The sequence below is a fragment of the Myodes glareolus genome, chromosome 17 (assembly GCF_982192425.1).
Source record: "Myodes glareolus chromosome 17, mMyoGla1.1, whole genome shotgun sequence".
Taxonomy (NCBI): Eukaryota; Metazoa; Chordata; class Mammalia; order Rodentia; family Cricetidae; genus Myodes; species Myodes glareolus.
This window is the reverse complement of record NC_142042.1, coordinates 38,243,834-38,270,511: the sequence shown is the minus strand read 5'-3', so window position 1 is coordinate 38,270,511 and position 26,678 is coordinate 38,243,834. Positions and strand designations below refer to the sequence as shown.

General features: G+C 37.0%; 1 protein-coding gene across 1 annotated transcript in view; it reads left to right on the top strand.

Moving 5' to 3' along the window:
- Dpyd (dihydropyrimidine dehydrogenase) overlaps positions 1 to 26,678 on the top strand; it is an 801,706-nt gene that overhangs the window by 664,552 nt on the left and 110,476 nt on the right. Inside the window, exon 20 of the mRNA XM_087897615.1 lies at positions 22,254 to 22,433. Within this exon, the coding sequence (XP_087753741.1) occupies positions 22,254 to 22,433 (180 nt within the window). The remainder of the gene's footprint in view (positions 1 to 22,253; positions 22,434 to 26,678) is intronic.

The window sequence follows — 26,678 nt, the reverse complement described above, 5'->3', positions numbered from 1 at the left end:
CATAAACTGGCTTGCAAAGAATCATGTAGTTCATTCCAGAGTTAGTTACTCATACAATGACCTCAATATTGAAATTTCCAAATAGCAATAGGAAGTCTATAAGCACTCTTCCTTATCCATGGAAACGTCAGCATAGATGAAGATGCATCAGATTGCCTAGATTTCAATTTGAGCTGTGCTGTCCATTAGCTACATGAATTTGGGCTCATTATACATGAAAATATTTTCTACTTAATTTTGTTTTAATATGGAAATAGTCTCATATTAAGGATGTCATGCTTACATATGGTCACATACAGCGCTTGTCAGACAAAACATGGAATAAAATAAGGCTCCTGGCACCAGATTTCAGGCAGCAGAGGCACCATCGTCCTTACCCATCAGCAGTCTTAGACACTGACACAGAATTTTAAACTAAAATTTACAGTCCTCTCTTCTAACTTTGCACTGCGATAAGTCAGCTTATTTTCATACAACACAAAACCTAAGGAGAAAGTAAAGTGTAATTGTGTTGATTGTGGATGATAACCATTGAATAAGAAGTGAGAAAAAGCAGAAATGAGAGAGGGACATGGGATTGACATAGGTCATTTAGAGCAGAGATACTATAGCCTGCCTTCTTGTTTCCAAAGACAGAGTCAAGTGAACACAACACCTTAGGACAACCATTGTGAAAAAATTGGGAAGAAATTTTTTTTGCACATTTTTTTTTCCTATCTGAATTTCATCCTTTTGGGGAATTAACGTTCCCATCCTTCTAGATCTTATCTTGTGCTAAAAGGCCATGCAATACCTTCAGACATGGACATGGAGTCGCCCAGTTCAAAATACTACTGCTACTACACTTGTGGAATCAAAACCCTAATTGAAAAGCCGCCATGATAAATAGCTTATAACAGTACAAGAAATCTCTGTCTCATATTTTAAGAGACCTACTTCTATATATATTTTTCTCTCCTAGGCAAAGCAAATCCCTATTGTTTGCATAAGAGCAAATAACTTCAGGAATAGAGAAAACCTCATTCCCCACAAATAGTTGAATAATACATTCATGAAACTGTGGGTGGTTACATAGGAAAATGGAAATGGCATCCACTATCCTAATGATATTTCTACCATACCATAACCTAGGCTTAATTCATGCCCTTAATGAGATTCCAAAGGTGAAGAAGATGGGTCGTACCAAGTAAAATGAAGTTTGCTCTTGGAAGATTCAGATGGAACCTCCACACTTGTAACCAGGAGAGATTAAGAAGCAGTGACTTAAGCATAGAAACATGATCACGGCTTGCTTTGAGATTGCCATGGTACATACTCTGGAACACTTTCAGGAGTAGATATTGTTTTTAAAGGACAAGCATGACTGCTCGGCTCCCTCTCTAGTTATTATTAAGAAGAGACATGAGGATGATGTTGGGGGGGGGGGTGATGATTTTAGAATATGGTCTAAAATGGGCAATGATGACTTCATGAGGAAATCCACTGCTTTGCCTTTTTTTAAAATTTGTTGTTTGCTTTAGGCATTAGCAATTCATTGGCTATAAAGCCAGAGAACAGAGAAGAAATGGGACAAGAAAACAAATAGCTGTCATAACAAGGAGGAGGCAGAAGTTCTTTATATAAGGTCACGTAATTGACAATTTTAAAGGACAAAACTTGTGACAGTCTTCATTGTTTTATCTGGATAGTGTATTTTATGGATCAAATAGACCAGTGTTTGTTCATAAGCTGCAGTCTAAACCCTATGATTAGCAGTGGTGTGGTAGCTTCAACTGGCCTTTTCAAGTCTTTACTGGCTCTAATTGCTGGTCCCTGTCATTCTGGTGCCTGGACTTGGTAATAATTCACTGGAATACCTAAAGCAATATCACGCAAGTCATACTCAATAAGAGAATGGAGCAGAGCTTGCAAGATGGCTCAGTAGGAGAATACCACTGCATCAAAACTGATGACTTGGATTCAATCCATGGATCCACAAATCAGGAGAAAACTGAGCTCTGAAAGTCATCACTTGACTGCAGACATGTATGTATGTGCATTTGAAAACACACATGCATATACACATATATGCAAAAATAGATAAATAAATGTAATTTAAAATTTTTTAACGAGAGCATGAACAATCTCTCAGAACTAACTGCAGTGTATAGCTAGGATATATATGTTATAACTTTGCAAATTACAAAGATAAAACAAAATTAAAACAGCTCATCTTCATGTAAAATTTATAATGCATCAGACACTTTTATATGCTAGATATATTAATTCAGCAACACTGCTAATAATCCTACAAGGTAACTTATATTGGCATTTCAATTATATTTTAATAAATAAAGTTTGCCTGAAGATGTGAGAGTAAAATAGCCCCACAGGTCAGCCTTACAGACCAGGTAATGGTAAAGCACACCTTTAATCCCAGTGACCACACTGTTTGCCATAGAAATGAGGCAGTGCATGCCTTTAATACCAGTGGTGCAGGCCTTTGATCCCAGTCCTAGAGAAGTTTATAAATATGGGAGGAAACAGCTCTCAATCATAGTTTCATTCTGAGTTTCCTGGAGGCAGAACATCATTTCGGAGTGAGGTCAAGGTAGGAGTCCAGTAGAATCATGGTGTCACAAGGCAGACTCTACAACGTCACACTTGTAAAGAAATGTTGAGTCACCATGCATTATCTATTGACATGTAAATGTCTCTACATACTGTCCAGTAGTTCCTCTTTGAAATATTTATTTAAAATAAGAAAAAAGCATACATCAACCAAAATGACTTATATGCTGATGGTCAAACAGCAATATTCCAAATATCTAAAAACTGGAGACAATTCAAATCCCTACTAACATAAGTGGATAAACAAAGTGTAATACATGCACAGCATGGAATAATATTTTGTGGTGCGTGAGCTAATGCTATAATAGCACAGACTGTTTGAACATGTATAAAAAATAAGTGAAGACAAACAAGCAAAAAGGACCTGTTGGAAGCTTGAAATGTAGGTCATGTTTGTTTTATAAAACTGAAATGATTAGAAGTGTCAAGTCTGTCAGCACAGAATAGAAGGTATTAGGAAGGTGGCAGAGAATGCCTCCCAGAAGGCACAAGGTCATTTCACATGCTAAGTTTACAGTAAATCTTGCACTGCTCACAAAACTTCTTAAAGATTTTATCCTACAAACATACCACGTGTAAACTCTATGGTATGCCAGTTATAACACAATGACGTGTGTAAAAATATGGCAGCTTAATGTATAAATAGATGTCATTTAATACTAAAGGTTTGAAATTTGAATGCAGAGTTATTCATGTTAGTAAAATTTCTGAAAGGTGGCCTGGTATGGTGTCACGAAACTTTAATCCCAGCATTCAGAATGCAGGGGTAAGTCAATCTCTTAAGAGTTCTAGGCTTGTCCGGTTTGCAGAGAGAGTTCTAGAGTTACTTCCAACCAAGGCTACTCTTTAAGACTCTATCTAAGGAAAAGAAGAAGATGAAACAAACAACCATGGAAGGTGAACAAATTGGAGAAGTACTGTTTTTGTTTGTTATTGTCTTTTTATGTCTTAGTGTAAAATTATATGAGTTCTTTATTTAAGAACACATTGATATTTTAACTATCATCACAAATGGAATAAATTATTTTGGCTTTTTTGCAAAATGTAAAAATAAGTACATTTAGATAAATCTGCATATTTAGCATATCCTCAGTAGAGATAGACTTTGATTTCCTGTGAGTTCAGTTGTTAGGACGCGAATGGTTTCTCACGATTACTGATCATCCTTTTTACAAATTCTCAGGTTTAAAGTAAGTGTCTTTACTCTCTCACGTGGTTCAAAAAAAGATTAGATTGTGCAGAGAGTGTCCTCAACAGTATCAGCAAATAATGCTTGTTGATAAATTCAGGTGCGAGACTCATGATATCAGTGTTAAGTATCAATGTGGTAGTCAGAATCTGGTTCATTCACCCAAGTTATTGATTGTAACAGATGTGAGACAAAGTGAAATGAGGTGACCCAAGCTCAGAAAATAGAAAAAACTGCCTTTCTTTCTCACATACAGATCCTTTGTGCGCATGTGCACACACAGCCACAGACACACAGCCACACAGACACACACACAATATGTGAAGCATATAAATATGTTTAAAGCTCAGAAAAATTAGAAGGGGATCAAGAGAGGTTAACATGAAAATGGACAATTAGGAGAGATGGGGTAGACATAGGGATGCATGGCACATGAAAGAAGTAAGGAGGTGAGGAGGGGCACAGTTAAATAAATGTACTTCATTGTATATATTTGCAAAGTGGATGACCTTTTTAAAACAAAAACAATGAAATCTGCAAAACAATGTCAAATAGTAATGGCTATTATGGAAAATATTTAAATTAGACAATGTGACAATAGTGACTGAGTTGCTAGCTTGTCTGGTAGGGGAAGTCCTACCAGGTGACCACAAACTGAGAACTGAATGAGATGATTCACTCATCTCAGTGACGATATGAAGAACTCTGTGGGTCGACAAGACATAGCTCCTAAGACCAAACACAAAATAAAATAAAATAAACAAACAAACAGAAAAAAATGTGATGTCCTCAAAGGAAGTCCACCATCACACAGTGCTTGTACAAAATATTCAAATTTTCTAAATGTGGCAAGGCAAATGTGATGAACTTCATCAGTGGTCTGACCCAGTTAGTACATTAAAGTAATGATTCCAGCTGTTGCTTATGCAGATAATTTCAGGAGAGCTAAGGATGGAAAGAAAAATGAAGCTGTGTCAAAAATCCAGGTGAGAGATGACAACAGATTACTGTAGTGATTGATCCACACAATATAGTTGGAGTACTCCAAGATTTGCTGAAAAACCAGGTATTTATAGACATGAAAATAAAGGAAGAAAACATGATTTGTAGGTTTTGGACTAATACAACTGTAGACTGCCAGGAGCAGGAAATCTTGGATTGCTCTCGAGCTATAGACAAGGTAGGGCTTATGTTGCTGTGATCCAACATGATCAAAAGCAACATTGGAGAAAAGGATTTGTATAATATTATAGCCTATAGTTCAAAAAGTCAAGGTGGGAATTCAAGGCAGCAGCCTGGAGGTGGGAACTGAAGCAGAGTCCATGGAGGAATTCTGCTTACTGACTTATTCCTCATGGCTTGTTTAGCTGGCTTTCTTATTTTTTCCAGGCATGACACTGCCCCTTGGGAGCCAAGTATACCCATATTAATCTTCCATCATAAAGTACACTACAGACTTGCCTACAGGCATATCTTATGGGAGCAATTCCTCAATTGAGAGTCCCTCTACCCAAATAACACAAGATCTATCATGTTATCAAAATACTAGCCTGTACAATCAAGATGGAGAGATAATGGTGTAGGAGGTCCTTCTATATTTGTATTGCTTTCATTGGTTGAATAAAGAAACTGCCTTGGCCTTTTGTTAGGGCAGACTTAGATAGGTGGAGTAGACAGAACAGAATACTGAGAAGAAGGGCAGTGTGGCAGATGCCATGATTCTCCTGCCTGAGACTGACGCTGGTTAGAATCTTTCCTGATAAGCCACGACCTCGTGGTAATATACAAATTACTAGAAATGGGTTAAAGCAAGATGTGAGAGCTAGCCAATAAGAGGCTAGAGATAATTGGCCAGGCAGTGTTTAAATGAATACAATTCTGTGCAATTATTTTGGCTATAAGTTGCCGGGAGGGATGGAACAGAGGACCCACTCTCCTCCTACTATAAGATAAAGTGCTTGATGAAGATTCTTTATTTAGAACTGTAGAGACATGTACCTAGCCTAAAACTATATGTATAACTTAGTGCTGTTAAATGAATGCACATCTTACCCCTAAAATGAGATACATTGCATTTTTAATCTTAGAAGACATCAGAGAAGTTAGAACTACATATGTGGATACACGAGGTGGGTAGGTGTAAAAGAAGAGAATGGTTGGCTAGTTGTCTGTATCTAAATAAGTAAATATTTAAGAATGGACAGTAAGGAACCACATAGTAAATAATTCACAGGTCATTCCCAGTAATCTCTACCACTATTTTGGGCCAGGTTTACACATCAGGTATGAGTTCTTGCCTGTTAACAGCTTCTAGCTATAATCAGAAAGCTGTTTTTTACCCCCATAACACACATGCTTATAACGTACCAATCAATGAATTATCAGAGATAGTCTTGAAGTTTTATTTAGAAGATTATGACTATTTAAGGAAAAGGTTAGAAGAAATAGAGTATATAAATAAGCAAAAATTCTGGAAAACATTTCCTTTTACAGAGAAGTGTGTCTGTTCATGACCCTTACCAAACATACTAATTCATTTCTGTGGATAGACTATTGAATATTCAAAATAAAGTGTTCTCCTGCTGTGTTTAGCTACTCATAGTGCTCACACATTGAATATTGATGTGTGTGTGTGTGTGTGTGTGTGTGTGTGTGTGTGTGTGTGTAAGAGAGAGAGGAGAGAAAACAACCTGTCAAAACTTTCAAAGCAGACTCACGTTGAAAACATGAATGCCCCTAGTTAAATATTTTACTTATTCTATTATGCCCCACACAATCAAAGGAAAGAGCTGTGCTTGCTATTGACTTCTTTTGTTTAAGGTGAGAGAGCTAAACCAGGAGGAAATATTAATACTTCTTGGAATTAGAACTGAGAGCATGCAAATATAAATCTCCATTATCCTCAAATCAATTATTCTGTGTTCGTAAGACAAAAGAAGATAATGTGTCTAAGGATCAAAATATCAAACCAATGTTTCAGATAGCTGGCTTAATCCCACAGTGATAGACATGTCAGATATTATAATATTTAACATATTTCTTCATGTGGAAAATGATAGGATTTCAGATGTCAAGCTTTAAGGGCATGAGCCATAATCTCATTACTGCCTTTCCTAAATCAATCACTACACTATGGATATTAACTTCATTCAAATCACACTAGATGTGGGAATGTAGCCTAGGATGTGAGAAAAAAGTTCTGCGACTCATTACTGGACCCAAAAAGCAATGATGTTAGAGAAAACAATCAATTAATTCACCAGTGAATTCATTATGGCCAAGTACACTCCATATTGCAAGTGCATGGATCTACAGAGCAAAAGAAAGGGGGAGTTTGCATTCACTGGTCACAATCCTGATTAAGGCACACAAAATAAATGTGCATAATTTTTAAAAAAATATTAAAAAACATTCAATTGCAAGTTAAAGAATTATATAATTAGGTAGTATTTGTTCTAACAGCTCAGAACATAAAGAGTTGTCTTGTAGGTGTATCGAATTGAACACCTACAGGTCACATGTATCCTGTGAATGTTGCTGAACACATTTTCTAACTGACAATGCCGTATCATGATGTCAAAGGATTGAATATGCACAGAAGTTTAACATTTTATAGACAATACAGAAATATAAACCATAAAGAATTCAATTTAATGAAATTTTCCTTATTATAAATTCCTTCACCTATTCATATTTAATAACTGACTTAAAGTCTATAGTATACTGATTGGTTAATTAAATGCTGATGCCTTAGTTAGTTCATAGTTTTAAGACATGATAATTGATACTCAATCATTCCCTGGAATCAAAATTTTCTAAGGTACTTATTTTTGTGTAACTAACTGTTTAAAAGACACATGTCATCATTTTCCTCCTAGGCCTCTATGGAGTAACTTATCTTAGAATTTAGTTTGTATGAAGGAATTAAGCTAAAAAAAAAAATCCCTATGTAGACAGGTGTCTTTCTTTCTGAATCAGGCACACTGTCTTAAATACATTCCTACAATGCCTTTCTGATAACTAGCACTTCCTAATTTTTGACTCAGTTGGGTCTCGCAACAGCAACACAGAAGGTACATCCCTACCATCAGAAAGCAAGCACCCTGATGCCAGGATGCTGCAGTTGTACGTTATGCTCCATAGTAAGGTGTGGAAGCAAATCAGATTTAATGTGTGAATTAGTATTTCCTCAGTGAAAAAATAGAGGGATAGGTGGAAAATGGTTTGAGAAGTAAAAGTAAATAAATAAATAAATAAATACATTCTTTAGTAAAATGGTCAGTTTGAGAATTTGTCCATTGGTCAGAATGCAAAATAATACTTTAAATGTCTGCATATCTAGCAAATGCAAAGAGAAAACCCCTGCTGCACAATTGACATGGTTTTAATGACATATATTAGAGGAGAACAGGGCATTTTGAGTGTCAATATTTACACAAATGTATGGAATGATAAATAAATTTGGAGAGTTAGCTTAGATTGTTTGGAGTAAATTGATGAAGTAATTATAACTTATTTAAGGCAAGAACTTGAAATTCTTTTTTAGTTTTTTATTGATTTTTATTGAGCTCTACATTTTTCTCTGTTCCCCTCCCTGCCTCTCCCCTCTCCTCTTTAACCCTCCCCAAAGGTCCCCATGCTCCCAATTTACTCAGGAGAGCTTGTCTTTCTCTATTTCCCATGTAAATTAGATCTATGTAGGTAAAGCAAAGAAAACCAGCCTACAAACCACAATCCCAGAGAACTTAGACAACAATGAGGACACTAAAAGAGACTTACATAGCAATTCTTAAAGGTAAAGTGCTATTTAAAATAAAATCTGATTCTCTATAATAAGAGAGAACTGGACTCACTTGGGTATGTGTGTGATACAGAATTCCAAATGCTAAGGAATCCAGATGCAAAAGACTAGAGGAAAATTTTCCTTAGCCTATATGACCCCATTTTATCTATGGTAGTATATTTTATATCCATCAAAATACGCAGCCATATAGTAAATGTAAAAATATTTTTATTTGTCTGTCTTAACATATATACCTATATGTGTGTGGATTAGTTTAAATTATTACATATGTTGGATTTGATACTATGAGTTTAGCAATTGCTAATATTATCTTCAGAGAATTCTGAGGTACAAATCCCTTTCAGTTATCCTTAATGGAGATAAAATCTAATAACAATTGATGTCATAATTTGTCTCCAGACTGGGAACACTAAATAACAAAATTTTGTCCAGTGTGACTGTGGTTAATAGAAGTTTGAATATCAAGAAGATGTGGAATTCTTACATTTGGAAATATGTCAATGGATTCAAATAATAAAGGATTAAGACAATAAATTAAGATTTAAGAGTTACCATGAAAAATATAGAAGCTAAAAATAATTCAATTCAAAAGAAAAGTATTTAATGTGAATTTCTGTGGATTCTGATATACTTGTTTCATTTGGTGGAGATGTCCTTTTTCTATGAATGATAAGAGAATAATGTTGTGCCTTTACTAACACTATTTTGATATCATTTTATTTTAAAGATTTTGTCTGTATGCATGTATGTGTATTACAGGCATACAGTGTCTATGGAGGTCAGAAAAGAATGTTGGATCCTCAGAAAACGGAATTAGAGATGATTGTAAGGCACCATGTGGGTTGTGGGAAAAGAACCCAGGTCCTCTGCAAGAGCAACAAGTGCTCCTCACCACTGATCCATCTCTCCAGACCCTCTTTTGATATCTTTATTTTCCTTCGGTGATCAACACTCTGTGTGGTGTTTTACTTAAAAAAAAAAAAAAAAAAAGACAAATCAAGCCTCCCCAGCTGTGCTGACTGATGCTGAAAAGGGGTGTCTTTTTCAGACTTTAGTCATATGATAGCTATAGCTATTGTTTGGATGTGTGGTTTCCTTTTGGGGGGGGGGCGCGACTTTCATTATGAGAAGGGCTGAGCACGCTCAGTGCTCCAGTCAGACCCACTCATCACCACCTATTCCTGAAAAGTGAAGGAAGACAAATGTGGTAAATGATGCTACACTAAAATCTGACCCAGGAAGATGAGAAATTCTTTTACTAGAAATATCTACTGCCTATGGAGCAAATTGGTCCAGCTTCCACAAACTGCAGGCACAGCCATGACCAAAGAATTGTGTTCCCAGGAGCCTGTTGGCTTATGAACTCTGGGGCCATTGTATGCTTTTGAGAACTGTATTTATGTCCATAGGGAGGCAGAGCCATCAACAGCACTGTCTTTGACGGTGCGGAAGAGCAGTCACCATTCTTTGACTCCATATGTTGAGCTGGGCTTGCCCAATTTACCTCCAGACTTACATGAAAGGCTAGAGGTACTGTGTCTCTATATGATTTTTTTTACTATTATTTCTTCGTTCAGGCTATTATTGAGAACTGATTCCAGGAGGAGCTCAATTTGTAAAGGACAGATATAAGGGGAGGGGCAGGGGAGGCTTTCCCTGCAGAGAGTAATCAGCCGAGTCCATCCTCAGTAAATTCACATCAATCCCCAAAGTGCAGCAGAGATTCCCTCCTATAGGCCCTGCTGACTGGTAGTTGAATTGGTTACCTGTTACCTGTCATGCCTTGGAGAATTGCTAATGTTATTCTAATTGGCCAAACGTGGTTTAGATCTCAGTAAGCTATATTTTAAAAACCCTTTATTCTCTTCACCCCTCACTTTAGTTGAGCTTGGATTAGAAAATTAATTAGACAAAGACTATCCACAGATAGACATTGAAAAATGGTTATGCAAGCTCCAAAAAGCCTTTTCTTGATTGGGCAGGAGGGAATCCATGTACTTTGAATTTGTCAGACATGCTACAATTTAAGAGGCTAAATAAGAAGATAAACAAAGTGAGTGACAAAAAATAAATAAGCAAACAGGATATCCTGAAATAAAACAGGGTGAGTCGCTCCAGTACAACAGGATTTATTAATGAGTCACGATGTAAAAACACTTTAGAAATATTTAATAAGCAGAACTGCTCTTCCGTCAGGCTTGTATCCCGCATTAAAGCTTGGAAAAGTCACATCCACGGGGGCCATTTGTTGTTCTTTTTGCTTCGACTCAGTTTGCTGTTGTCAGAACATAGAAAAGTAACGCAAAACCAGATTTCTTAAGAGAGTGACATTTGGACAACTATTTTACTTAGTGATCCAGAGCAGTTTTCGTAGCAAAGCTGAAATAAGACTTCTCCTTTTGGGGGAAACAAGATGGTATTCTGCTGAATGCTAAAATTTTATCACTGGGGGGGGGGGCTGCTTGAGAGACCTAAGAATATAAAAGGATTTGAGATCTCAGAAGGAGTTTAAATCAATGCACTACCACAGTTACTGAGCAGATGAAAGAGCCTGCTGTCTCAATTGCCAGGAATCTACTTAGAAACTCTCACTTTGATTTCTTCACATCGTCTGCTACATTACTGCTAAATGCAATATAGAGGGACATCAGGACTTTGATGTTGTACAGCTCCAGCAAATGGAAACTAATGCGATAGAACAACGGAGAGTTCTGGCTTTATGTGAATATACAAATATATCTCCATCCAGCTCACTAAATAATATGTATCTCCAGGGGCTGTCTCTTTACCTATATTTTCATAAATTTATAATTTGGTGGTTTTATTTATGAATTCTAGTAAGCAATGCCATGTTTATTTAGTATCGGAGGCTTACAGGGCGATATTGTGATTCAAATTATTACTTCAACAATATGTATTATTCACCATTTTTAAAAGTATATTTGTCAGGGGTGGTCAGAACTCAACTCTGAGTGAGAAATTACTAAGTGTAAGCCCCTGGAAATCTGATGTGCTTAGCCAGTAGATAGGGAAAGGTGGAATTGAATATTGCACTGCTTCCTCAGCCCAACAAAGGTCTGTCTTGTGTTTTGGTATTAATTATTCAAATGGGTCATACACATATGGAGACTATTAAGAGACAAATATCTGTGGGTTTATGACATTGCTGATCAATACACTTAGAATCATTTTGCAGTGAGATACTTCTGATGAAAAGTATTAACAGGTGCTGTTCTGATTATGCAAAACCTCTGTCACATTAAAGACAAAACTTTTTCTAAATAAGGACACGCAAGAATAGATGCAGAAATCAGGACTTCTGAGTCCTGTTGTTGGTTCTGGCTCTTACTAATTTTGTGAATTTGGGTTGGTGTTCAGTGTTTAGGTGGGTTTCATCACTTATCAACAGGTTATCACATGTTCCAATTACTTCAGTTACTTTTCTTTTGCTGTAATAAAATACTATGACCACAGCAACCTATAGAAGAAAGAGTTTATGGGTGCTCGCAGTTTTAGAAGGTTAAGAGTCTGTGACCATCTTGGCACAGAGAATGACAGCAGGCAAGTGGGCATGGTGCTGGAGCAATAACCAAGCTTTCCCATCTTTAGACACAACCAGGAGACAGAAAAGCTAACTTAAAGTGGCCTTCAGTCTTTGAAAGCTCAGAGTTCACCCCTGCTTCTAGGGATACACTTCCTCCAACAAGACCACACCTCCTAATCCTTCCCAAACAGTTCTATCAGCTAGGAATTGAGTATTCAAATATATGGTCCCCTGTGGGTCATTCTCATCCAAACATCACATCATTCTCTGATATGTAGACAGCAGAGGTAGTGCCACAGTAGAAGCTGCTTTGGGCAGTGTGGGAGCCAGCTCTGCTCCGGATGAGTTGGGTGACAGGAGACAGAGCCTTTAACTTTTCTGCACTCTGAATCTAGAAAATATGGAAGATAGATGTGCAAAAGTAAAACAAAAAAAATAATTTTCTTTGATATTACTTTGAACACATTTTTGGAAAATAAATCATAACCTAAGTATTTCTGACTTATTAACACCATGCATTGGAAACTAAACACTCGGTAAAGTATTTCAAGTGTTTGACACTGTTTAAATAGTTTAATCTTTTATCAAAATAGATTAGCAAAAATATATCGTTTTGTCCCCAAGAATTCTTTAAAGATGGGGTCTGGAAAGACTACTCAGTGGTTAATGTACCAATTTAGAGGAAGCGAATTAAGTTCCCTTAACCCACATCAGGCAGTTGATAAATTCTTGTAATGATAGTTCCAGAGGCTCAGATACCATCTTCTCACCTCTTCAACACTTACATGCACATTTACATATCAAGACAAGGAATGCACATACTTAACTCTCTTAAAATCTTTTGAAAATACAATGATTGATATGTTTCAACCCATGTTTCATGGGTAGATTTTGGAATTTACAGTCTTCATGGGAAGATTTTGGAATTCTTGGCAGCTTTGTAAGAGTTTGTAGATGTGAACATAAAGATCATTGTTGCAGTCTTATTGAATGTATTTACACTCTATTATAAATTTTACTTCTGCACTGATAGGAAATCTGAGAGTCCTAGAGATTTAAATTACAAACGTGTATCAAACCTGAAGACACTGATTTCTAAGATCTGGGTAGTAGTTTGTCTGCCTATGCAATAAAATAACAAAAAGGATAATTATGGCCATCCATTTATCTGAGTTATATCTCACAGGTCAAAATATCCATTTTAGAACTTTAGTACATTTCGAACTCTCATTTGAAAACACGTGCTGCTCTCTTACACCAAACCTGAGCGGGTCAGGGTTATCTGCTTTCACGGGGTGTTTTTATGACAGATTACTTACTTGGGATTAAACTCTGGAATTGGACTTAATAGTTTCTTAATAAATTGTCTTGGATTCTTAAAAGGAAACTGGGAGTTTTGAATAAGCAATGTTTTTCTCATCTGACCATTGCTAGGTACTTTAAATTCTTCACTACTGAGCTCGCACCAACGCGATCTAGTGCCATCTGTTAGTCTGACCTTCAGTTTCCGTGCACACCAATAAGATCAAGTGAATGTTCACGGCAGGAATTCATCTACTTGGTTCAGACTGGAAAGGGGTAGGGTGACTCAGACAGAAGTGAAACAACCCCCAATGAAAACTGTATCCCACACATAAATTGACTGACCGATACTAAAACTCTTTTTTTTTTAACTTAATGAAAGTAAAAACAAGGATCACAACCTTCTTCTATAACACTGATCCTAACATTTTAAAATTTACAAATCACATCCTGTTTAATCTATGACTGATTTGCTAAGCAGTAACTATTGTTTCAAACACTTTACCATATTGCCAATAGTTTTCTATTTGCCAGGTGCTTCATCTCTACGTTGATATGAAGAAAGATAACAAATATACATCTAAGAATTCATTTGAACTCAAGTAATCTATTCTGTTTTTTATATATTGTTCTTTGGTTTGATTGTGTTGGTTTTTGACTTGAAACAGAGTCTTATGTAACCCAGGATAGCCTTGAAAGTCCCTGTTTGTCAGAGACTGGCCTTGAATCATTGATTCTGTTGTCTCCTCCTCACAAGTGTTAGAATTACAGATATGTCCCCTATGCCTGTCTTATTTGTGTATATTCTTCCCCATTTAACCTAGTATGCCATGGAACTAGATCTGACTCTAAGAAATGATACTTCATATTTGGTCTCTTTTCATGTTAAAGGAAAGACTATTGTCTCTTCCTCTGCCTAAAAAAGGTTTATTATGACTCCTGAAAGAAATGGAACATGGGAAGGAGCTTTTTAAGACATAAATCTCCATCAGTGCATAATTTAACATTAATTTAATTTCACATTAATGAGAAATTATGGGATAGGAACAGGTTCTTAAACTCTCTGTCACTTCCCAGGTATTAGTACATTGCTTTTCCACAGATAGGTCTTTGATAAAGTGTGTCTACACTCAGATTAAAAATCTAGGGCAGCATATCACACTCCCAGAGGAAGCTGTTGATGCAGAGAACACTTTATGACATACCTCAAACCACATTGCCCAGGCAACCAGCACCAGCCTCCCAGGTACCCACATGGTTCTGGTCCCATTGAGGATCTTACAATCCCTATTTAAAACAGTTCAATATAGGGATACTCACACTTATAAAATTGATGGGGCAGTGTTCATTATCTTAATGGTACCTAACACCCTGCTGTGAAGAAAGATACACCAGCCTTAGCCACTAAGAAGCTACCAATTATACTAAACAAATATATGATCAGTCATTACAAAGCTGCTAAACAAACAATTAAAAGATGTCATATAAAATACATCCATTTAGATCTAGCAGCTGTACATTGGCGCTTCCATCATTTGCCCTTTGTGGAATGTGAATTTGACACAACAGGCACCTTTCGGAGCACTTTCAGTTTCTGGGATCACATTCTGCAGACGAAGCTCAGTTCCTAATGGTAAATCCTAGCATTTTTTTTTCTTGTAACGTTATGTATTCAGAAAACTATTCTTGTCTCTTCAGTTACAGATTCTTATAAATAACATGTTTTAAGGGCTGTGAAGATGTTAATAAGGCTAATAGAGGAAAAAATAAGAGAATAATGATGTTTGGAAGAAATTTGTTTTGCAGACAGCATTTTAGGTGTAGATGATACTGACATTTACTGGTCCTCCAAACTAGTCCAAGTGTGGTACAACAGCATCCTCGAAACATGCCACTAATGACCTAATTCCAGTATCCCACTAAGAACCTACATAATCTTTATTTTAATGAGGTCTCCAAACATGCTCATGTGTATTAAGTTTTATTTTAATCCACCAGAATTTTGTTCATGCCAAGCAAATGCTTACCACAGAGCTATAGCCTAAACCTAAAACTTTTAAAGAAAATACCAATATGCAAAATTCCTAGTATCAGAAAACCCCTCAAGAAAAATTGTACATTCAATCCTATTGCACAGTAAAACTGAAATAGATCAATTAAGAAATGAAGATACGTAGTGTGGACATTGCTTTATGTATCTGTGTATGTGCAAGTGGTCCCTTCCAGCATAGACATCTGCCTACAGACTCCACTGCTGCCTCTGACTCCCACCCCTTGCTAGAGTATAATTCTTTTTTCTCTTCAAATTTCAGTTCTCATACTTGGTATAGCTCCCAATTGTGCAGAACATTAACATTGTGGCATACAAAGCACACGGCTTCACAATGTTCTTTAATACTTCAAAGATACTGAGTCTGTGCTTTGATAATTCAATCTTGGCTGAATTTGCCCTATACAAATGTTATGCCTCTGGATTATGAAAAATAATAGATTTGATATTTTTCCCTCTGGAAAAGAATCTAGAATGACTAAGGTTATATTTTTTTGTTAATTCCTGTTAAAATAGCTTTAGATTTCATTTTCCAAAGAATAATTTTTTTATATTCTTTTTTAATTGATTTTATTGAGCTGTACATTCTTCTCTGCTCCCCACTTTTCCTCTCTGCAGCCCTTCTACCCTCTCCCATGGTCCTCATGCTCCCAATTTACTCAGGAGATCTTGTATTTTTCTACATTCTATATAGCTTAGAACCACATACTTCTCTCTTAGGGTCCTCATTGTTGTCTAGGTTCTCATGGATTTTGAATTGTAGGCTGGATTTCTTTGCTTTATATCCAAAGGTCACTGATGAGTGAGTACATATGATATTTGTCTTTCTGGGTCTGGTTTACCTAACTCAATATGATGTTTTCTAGATCCATCAATTGGCCTGCAAATTTTAGGATGTCATTTTTTTTCTGCTGTGTAGTACTCCACTGTGTGAACATATCATATTTCCCTTATCCATTCTTTGGTTGAGGGGCATTGAGGTTGTTTCTAGGTTTTGGCTATGGCAAACAATGCTGCTTGTTGACGGTGAGGATTCACTTGTTCTTACCGACTGCATGGCTAGCATAACCCCCTAAACAACCACACAGAAACTGTATTAATTTTGTCACTGCTTGGTCCATTAGCTCTAACTTCTTATTGGCTAACTCTTACATATTAGTTTAACCCATTTCTATTAATCTGTATATCACCACAAGGTTGTGGCCTACCAGCAAAGTCTCAGCATGTTTATCACTGGCAGCAGGTCCATGGCATCTCTCTGACTCTGCCTTCTTCCTCTCAGCATTCCATTTAATTTTTCCCACCTACCTAAGTTCTGCCCTATCAATAGGCCCAAAGCAGTTTCTTTATTAACCAATGAAAGCAACACAAAGACAGAAGGCCCTCTTACACCAGCTGCTGTGAACATAGTTGAACACATGTCCTTGTGGTACAATTGAGCATCCTTTGGGTATATACCCAAATATATATATATTGCTGGGTCTTGAGGAATGTTTCTTCCTAATTTTCTGAGAAATCACCATGCTAATAGCCAAAGGGACTGTGCCAGCTTGCACTCTCACCACCAATGTGAGAGTGTTCCCTTTACACCCACAACCTCTCCAGCATGAGTTATCATGTGTTTTTAACCTTGGCCATTCTTACAGGTGTAAGATGGAATATCAGTTGTTTTGATTTGCATTTTTCTGATGGCTAAAGATGTTGAGCATTTCCTTAAGTGACTTTCAGCCATTTTAGAATCCTCTGTTAAACATTCTCTGTTTAGGACTGTAACCCATTATTTATCAGATTATTTATTCATTTGACCAATTTCTTCAGTTCTTTATATACTTTAGAGATCAGCACTCTGTCTGATGTCTAAAGATGGGTAAAGATCTTTTCCCATTGTGTAGGCTTCCATTTTGCCTGATTGATCATGTCCTTTGCTTTACAGAGGCTTTTCAGTTTCAGGAGGTCCCATTTATTAACTGTTTCTCTCAGTGTCTGTACTACTGGAGTTATATTTAAGAAGTGGTCTCCTGTGCCAATGCATTCAAGTGCACTTCCCACTTTCTCTTCTATGAGGTTCAGTGTGGCTGGCTTTATGTTGAGGTCTTTGATCCATTAAGACTTGAGTTTTGTGCATGGTGATAATTATGGATCTATTTTAATTCTTCTACATGCTGATATCTAGTTGTAGCAGCATCATTTGTTGAAGATGCTTTTCTTCCATTTTATATTTTTTCCTTCTTTGTCAAAATTCAGGTGTTCGTAGGTGTGTCGATTAATATCTGCGTCTTCGATTCAATTCCATTGGTCCCCTGTCTGTTTTAGTGTCAATACCAGGCGGTTTTCAGTACTGTATTTCTGTAGTAGAGTTTGAAGTCAGGGATTGTGATGCCTCCAGAAGTTCTTTTTCTTGTACAGGATTGTTTTTGGCAATCCTGGGCTTTTTTGGTATTCCATATGATGTTGAGTACTGTTTTCTTAAGGTTTGTGAATAATTTAGCTGGGGTTTTGATGGCCATTGCATTGAATCTGTAGATTGCTTTTTCTGGTCTTGTGCTTTTTTTGGTTAGGAGAATTTGATGACTGTTTCTACTTCTTTAGAAGTTGTAGGTCTGTTTAATTTGCTTATTTGGTCTTGATTTAATTTTGGTAAGTGATGTTTACCCAAAAAGTTGTCCATTTCCTTTAAGTTTTCCAATTTTGTGGAGTACAGGTTTTTGAAATATGACCTTATGATTCTCTGGTTTCCTCCATTTTTGTTGTTATGTCCCCCTTTTCATTTCTGATTTTCTTAATTTGGATATTCTCTCTCTGCCTTTTGGTTAGTTTGGATAAAGGTTTGTTCATTTTTCTCAAAGAACCAAATCTTTGCCTCATTGATTCTTTGTATTGGTTTTTTTGTTTCTTTTTTTTTGTTGATTTCAGTTCTCAATTTGATTACTTCCTGTCTTCTAGTTCTCTTGGGTGAGTTTGCTTCTTTTTGTTCTAAAGTTTTCAAATGTTGTGTTAATTCACTAGTGTTGGATTTTTCCAGCTTCTTTATGTAGGCATTTAGTGCTATAAACTTTCCTTTTAACATTGCTTTCATTGTGTCCTATAAATTTGGGTATGTTTTGTGGTCATTTTCATTGAATTTTAGGAAGTCTTAATTTCTTCCTTCATTTTTTCCTCAACCCATTGATGATTCAGGTGAGCATTGTTTAATTTCCATGTGTTTGTGAGCTTTCTGGAATTAGTGTTGCTGTTAAATTCTAGTTTTAAGCCATTGTGATCCAATAAGATACATGGGGATATTCCAATTTTTTTGTATATGTTGAGGTTTGTTTTGTTACTGCAAAATATCAAATTTCTTATGTGTGTATGCTAGGACACACATAGTAAAAGCATATACTATAAATTTATAATCTTAGCATGATCAAAGAAAGTTAGAAAGTATTAGTTGCTTTCTACAGCTAAAAAATCATAAGAAAATCTGTGGAGGAAATTATGAGGTGCTCAAAATTGTTCTGAAAGCAAAAACGTCATCAGTGTTGAGAAAGTTTATTCATACTATGCCTAAGAAGTAGAATCTTATATTTTTCCTACCTAATAGAAATAAATCACATTTCAATACTGGAAATTAGAATCTTTTATTGCTTCATGTTGTGGGTTCGATTTCTTATTATTTTCACTCTTTCTGTGCAATATAGAAGACGAATGAAAATTTGATTATTTTTATCCAGCATCATGGATTCTCTTTTTAAGGTAGCCATACTGGGTTTGAAGATCAAATGTTTCTAAACATGTTTGTTGAAAATGTTTGGTAATGATAATTATTATTACTTTATTACTTTAAAATGACCTTTTCTTTATCTCTGTTTATATCTACCTCACATTTCACCTGGTGAGCTCTGTGCAGATTTGAGCCATATGTGTCCATGAGTCCTCTAGAGCCTTCAGTCCTCTGTGACAATAAGTAAATTTCCACACCACAAGGGCCTTCAGTTCCTAATTTGACCTTTCTAGGATCCCATTTCCTTATCTATGGAAATATGGTTAAAATGTACGTCTTCTTGTCAGAGTTATTTTGAGAACTAAATGATATAATTAAAAGCTGTTGCCCAGAGAACCAGGCCTATTTTTAACTCCTTTCGTGTTAGATATTACATTGCTTTTGTCTTATATCATTGTCATTCAGGGCATCTTAATTAAGCTCAGTGCACAGAAGTCATTCTGTCCTATTATGAAATTAAAGTGCCTACATCCTCATTAACCATAACTTAAAAAAATAAATACAGAGTAATGAAAACAATATTCCCTCGGTCTCTCTTTTTTGCCCTAACAGAAGCTAAAAGTCCTACAAGTACAGAATGCCCTTATACCTTAAGTTCTCATTCCTCATCCATTCTTTCACCGCCCAAACAAAGGAGTTTCTGGCCTGGGCAGAGCCTCTTCCCTACAATTGCAAGCACAGCACCTCTAGTGTTGTTTGGCTTGCAAAATCTAGGGATCAATTCTCAGCTTTGAGTTTCCTGCAAGCTTTCTGCAACATTTGACTTAAGCCCCTCACATCTTTCCTGCTTAGTGCCCTACATGACCTCCTTCCTTAGCCTTCCTTTTAAGCTTCAACTTGTCCAAAAGAGTCCATGCTTGGCTGCCTTTTCCACGGGCACCATGGACACTGGACTCTTAGCTAAGTGAATTCTCTTTCCTGTCCTGTTCTGTCCTATCCTGCCCTGTCCCACCTTGTCTTACCCTTTCCTCCCCTCCCCTCTCTTTTCCTTTTCCATCCTCTTGTACAGCCCCTCCTACTCTTTTACTTCTCCCTTTTTAATTCCCCCATTCTTGATCATCTTATATTTTAATAATTTCTCTAAATCAACTTACTCATATTTCTAATTACCAAGCAGTACCACTAGGCATATATATTAAAGTCAAGTTTATTTAGTTGGTGGCCTAGACGACTTCAGAAAACCTTAAAATCGAACCTTCCTCATTTACCCATTTGTGTGTAGTTTAATTCATAGTTGACTTATATCCTTTCTACCATAGCTAGTACCTTGAGATCCATAGCTCACTCTTCATGCCATAGATTCTCTACCAACTATTTAAACTGATCCGAGACTGCAAATACATAGAAATAGTTGCAAATGTGTTGTGTGATATTTTGATCACATTCAGACAATGAGATTTGCTTTGAGTCAGAGAGTAGGGCTAGCCACTAGCTGACCAAAATTAGCTATAGAGGTTTTGGAGGACTGGGGATAGGAAGTAGTAAGGCAGGCCTCAAAGACGAGCAGAACGGAAGGGAAAAGAGTTCACTGGTGGCTTCTCCACTTCTCTGATCATTCACGTTCTTACCCCAATATCTGACTCCTGATTTTTTATTAATAAAGGATAAAACTAGCAAACACTTCACCTGGCGGCATACTTCACAGACGTCATGGGCATGCATAGACTGTTTTTCTCCCAATTAAAAAGCCCCAGAACAGTTCACGCAATATTTATACTATTGTGGACACAGAAAATCATCTAGAGCTGATTTAGAGTGTACTGCAGAGTGAGGAAATTATCCCCATTTTATATGTACAACATGAATATGTGCAGATGTGGATCTGGTAGGATGCACTAGAACCAATGGTCCATACATATTCGTCAGCTGTAGTAGGAATTCAGCACCAGGAAACATAGACTAGAAGTGAACTGGGGTTTTCTTAGTTTCATTTGGATGATTGCTTTACTGGGCGCATTTGATACAGGTTGGGGAGGTTGTTGATTTTTATTTCTTCTGTGACTCTACGGTGACTTATTTGTATTGTATGACATGTGTTAACTTAAAAGTTTTCCTAATAACCGCTAATTCAATTCAGTGAGTACATAGTAAGTGTCAAATTATGTGGTAGTGGCTGAAAATAATATAGTGACCCAAATAAATACAATTTTCCTTTGTTAAGCCTCTGTGAAGCTCAGGACCGAGCTGCCAAGCACATAATCATACATTAATTATAAATCAAAGATAATTGTATGCAAAGGGATACCTAGCTTACTCTGGGATCCCAGAACTTCCCTGAAAATGTAACAATTAAGAAATTGAAGAATGGATACAGACAGGAAAAGACCTCAAAAGCAGCAAAAGCATCATATTAAAAAAGCACTGGTTAGTGAACCCAACCCACATGCAGCCCAGGATGGCTGTGAATTTTGCCCGACGTGAACATGAAGCATTAGGAGATTATTTTGTGTTCAATTTTTGGTTTTGTTCTGTAATTCAACTATATGCTACTCAAGTATGGGCTAGTCAAGAAAATCTGTATAAATGTCAAAAAGTTTGACACCAATGCCAGAGAGGCCATTTTTACCACTTCAAGGCTCGAGAACAGTTCATTGGCAGTATAATCAAAAGAGAAAATGAGAAACCTGGTGTTGATGTTATACCAAAATTCAACCATAGGCATCAGTGTTTAATATCTGTATGGAGATATAACTGGTGTGTAGTCACCTGCAGAAATTCAAAATCTATAATTTCCTATTCTTTGCGATGCATATTCACACCTGTAAAAATGTTGGCACACCAATTTGAAGAAAGGATTCAATACTGCTAGAGGTTCCTTTGCATCTCTAGAGCCCTCTCCCTGCTTTCCTCTCACTTCTGTCCACAACCAGCTATTGTTCTGCTATGCTGAGAACAGATATGACATATGAACACTTGTAAAATAACTGAAGATTATGTCTGTCTGAAGGGAGGACTCTTGGTCTGATGTTGTTCTGCTATTCCTTCTTCCTGTAGGTATGTAGCGCTATTCAGAATCAGGACTTCACTGTGATTGAAGATTACTGCACTGGCCTCAAAGCCCTGCTTTATCTGAAGAGCATTGAAGAGCTAGCGGACTGGGATGGACAGAGTCCAGCCACTCTGAGTCATCAGAAAGGGAAGCCGGTTCCACGTATTACTGAGCTCACAGGACAGGTACGTGCTGCTTTCTCTTGTGTTGATGATGGAGAACTCTGCTTGGGTTCATTTTTTTCTTTCAGGTCATTTGCTTTGCCATACCTCCACAAAGGTACCAAAGACAGTGCCTGTTTGATGTTGATTTGTTTTTACAGTACAATTGTTCTGAAGCAAGCTTGTTTGTGGCTACACAAAAGATCTCTGAGTTACCTTCTGATAAAACACAAGGCCATATGAAAGAAAAAGATGGAAGTTTGCAATGTGAAGTGCTTATGCGTTCTTGCCGACTATACCGATGACTAGCATTCTTTCCAGTGAGGAACTGGGGATTTCTTTATTTTTTAACAAGCTCTGGCGATTATAACATTATCTTTCTATCTCCAGGACAATCAAATCACTGGAGTCCTGAATAATATGATACCATTTTTAAAATTAAAATCTAATCAGTGTCTTTTGTAACTGTCTCTGCCATGTGGTTAAACCTGGGCTCCAAAGGTTGCAGCCTAACTTTCTCTCAACTGCTATTTTCTGAGAAATATACACCACATTTACATCTTGTATAATACAGTGATTTGAGCAACTCTCTTCTAAAACAACCTTCAGCATTTCGCCTTTGTGTTTCCTTTGTATTATTCTAAATAGACAACCATTGTCAGAAGATATTTCTTGAGTCCTGAATGAGGGAGAAAAAAATGATAATTCTTAGTCTTTTCAGCTTGTCACTACATCAATAATTAACTTTAAAAGAGAGAGAGAGGCGGTATGAAAAGATTCTTTAAGGAAGCATTTAATAATTCACATGAGTTTTAACTTGAAACAGGTCACATGAAAAAGAATGGAAAACAAAAACCATGAGTGTGCCGCCTTGGATGATGGTGAGAGGCTCAGCAAGACTGGGGGGATGTGACATGTAGCTGGGTAGTGTTCCTGAGAAATGTCACTGCCCTTAGCCTAACAGATAGCCAAAAATCAAAAATTCTTGAAGAATAATATGTGTGATTGCAAGCTCAGTAATGAAAAAGAGGGAAAGAAAGAAAATCTACAAAGTGGGTTCCAGGAAAATATCATGATGAAGGACTCCATGAGCGGCAATCACACAGAAAGGCTGTGACATTAATATTTATAATATTGTAATTAGAAGACAGTGCCTAAGCAGCATTATTAGTGTAACTAATCATATTATCATAGACTGAGTCTTCAGTATTCAGAGAGTGTTCTTGCCTTTATCAATGATCAGCAATACCCTAAGGTTGTTTATAACTGAAAAAATCATAGATGGCATTACACACATTCAATGTAAAAATATCTACCTCAAGGAAATTGTTTCTGACGTGGTAGTTTATAACCATCTATAAACTCGGGTGTGTGTCATGTGAACTGAAATGTAAGCAGCTTCTCTGTGCTATGATGGTCTGTCTTTAAAGAGTATTCACCCTCATCTCCCCATTTCCATATTCAAAAGGATGATGGATCAGGAAGAGGGCATCTGTGTCCGTGACATAAATGGAAATAGAATTTTCTAATAGTCTAGAAACAGATTTGGACTTTATTTTGGTAAGGCCAGCCTTCAGCAAGATCATTAGTATAATTTTCAGCATTCTTATTTTTTTTAAAAAAAGATTGCTAAATCATTTCTCAGATAAAATGAGAAACAAGCAAATGGTCTAGTAATAGACCCTGGGTTCTCTGGTGTAAGTTGCTATGACTAAAACAACAGGAAGCATTGCCTGTAAGTTAGCATCCTGACTAGTGACTCTAAGAACTCTGGACTCATACATTTTAGCTGGCTCCTGTATATTTCTTCTTAATGGTGTGTGTGTGTGTGTGTGTGTGTGTGTGTGTGTGTGTGGTGTGTGTGTGTGTGATCAACCCATTGATACATTGTAACCTGCTATTTATGACACCTTACCTTACAATGTTTTCATGCTGCAGGGAAAATGAGAAGCGTGTAGATCCTACTCAGAAATATCCATCAGAATTAGCTGGGCCTCATTCGAAAAGGAGAAGTGATATATATTCTCCTTAAACGTTCGTAAACCATGCTAGATTAGAGTACACACTGAAAAGAGAAGAAAGCAATAATGATGTAGAGTTTGATGATGGAAACAGTGAACCTATGAGATCTTAGTTGGTCAAAGAATTTGGCAAAGTGAGGTGTGCTATTTTTTCAAGGAATTGGTAAACTTAGTGTTAGTATTTGGCATTTAGGGGCATAAGAAATAAGAAAAATGATGGGGTTATTTGTTTTGGAACCATGAGAGAAATCAGACAGTCTAATAATTGAGCAGCAAAGTTTCTGATCAGAAAAGCATAGAACTAAATATCCTTACTATTCATCGTTGGAGGGAGAGCAGAACTACTGAGCAAGCCCTAATGTGCCAGGGAAGGGAAACAGTTAAAGACCAAGATTTCAACCTAATTGGGGCTTGATGCATCTCACATGCTGTTCCTTCTCTTTGAAACAGCTTTCTATTTCAAGGGGGAAAACTTAAATATTACCATCTTCTCATATAAGGTTCTGACTTCTATACAAGAACTACTTTTCCCCCCTAGGATCTGAGTCCCAGGAGGTATCATACAACTGCAATTTTACATCTGTTAACTTGTAAGTGGAAGCTGCTCTTGGGTTTTCCAGCTGCCCAAACCCAAATAATCACACAGAAACTCTATTAATTGTAACACTGCTTGGCCTGTGACTCAGGTGTATTCTACCTAGCTTTTACATCTTAAATTAACCCATTTCAATCAATCTGTGTATCACCATAAGGCTGCGGCCCACTGGTACATTTCCAGTGCACTTCTTCGGCAGCTACCTGGCGTCTCCTTGACTCCACCTAATCTCTCTATATATCTCTGTTCAGATGTGCCTAGCTATACTCTGCTAAGCCATTGGTCAAAGCAGCTTCTTTATTAACCAATGGTAATAAAACATATTCACAGCATACAGAGGGGAGTCTGACATCATTAAGTGTAATAGACAGTCCCAATCTTATCTATCTTTATATCTTAGGACAGGCTTAATGATTATTGATTCTGCAACTGGGTTAATATGGGAATGAAATGTGGGGTCAGAATGTAGAACAGATAGTCACCAGGCTCATGAGGCTATTCCTATATTTATTACATTATAAAGAATAGGGAAGAAAATAACCTTGAAATTTGGTTTTTGAATGTGAAATGCCCTCTACAGGCTCATGTGTTTGTACGCTTAGTCTTCAGCTGGTGGCATTATTAAGGAAGATTGTGGAATACGTAGGCTATAGAGACTCACTAGGGGAAGTAAGTCACTGGGGGAAGACCTTAGAGCTTTATATCTTAGTTACATTTTCTATGCACTCTCTGTTTCCTAAATGCGATGGTTTGAATGAGAATGGCAACCATAGGTTTATATATCAGAATTTTGGGTCACCAGGGTGTAGCATGGTTTAAAAGGTTTAAAGGGATTAGGAAGTGTGTCTGTATTGGGGAGTTATTGGTCTATAAGAGAAAGTGTGTCACTGGGGGTGGGCTTTGAGGTTTCAAAAGCCCATTCCAGGCCCAGTCTCTCCCTATGGGCCTGTGGGTCAGTATGTAATTCTCAACTACTTTTCCAGCTCCATGTGTGGGCCATACTTCCTACCAAGATTATAGAGTAAATCTCTGAAATTGTAAGCAAGTCCCCAGTTAAATGCTTCCTTTGATAAGAGTAGCCTTGGTCCTGGTGTCTCTTCACAGCCAGAGAACAGTGTTGAAGACACTTAGTGTGAATAAAGTGTGAACATCCAGTTCCCTGCTTCTTCCGCCATGCCTGCCCTGCCATGGCAGAGTGTACCCTTCTGGTGCCTTCAGTCCAAACAAGCCTTTTCTCCTTTAAGTTCTTCTGTCAGGGCATTTCAGTCACAGCAATGAAAAAGTAATAAAGACAAACCCTGTAAGTCTCATTTTATGAGTCCACTTTAGTAAAATGAGCTGGAAAGAAGCCAGAAGAAATAATGAAGTAGGCTAGTAAGCAACTGTCACACTCTCTCAACTTGATAAATGTACCAAACTTCGTGAGGGTCCAGATCTATATACCAGTGTCTGTAACAGTGTCCATCATGTAGGACAGTGGCAGAGTTGTCTTAGTTTGAGTTTCTATTGCTGTGAAGAGACACCATGACCAAGGCAACTCTTATAAAGGAAAACATTTAATTGGGCTGGGCTTACAGGTTTAGAGGTTCAATCCATGCGTGCAGCATGCAGACAGACATAGTTCTGAATAAGTAGCCAAAGAGTTCTACATCT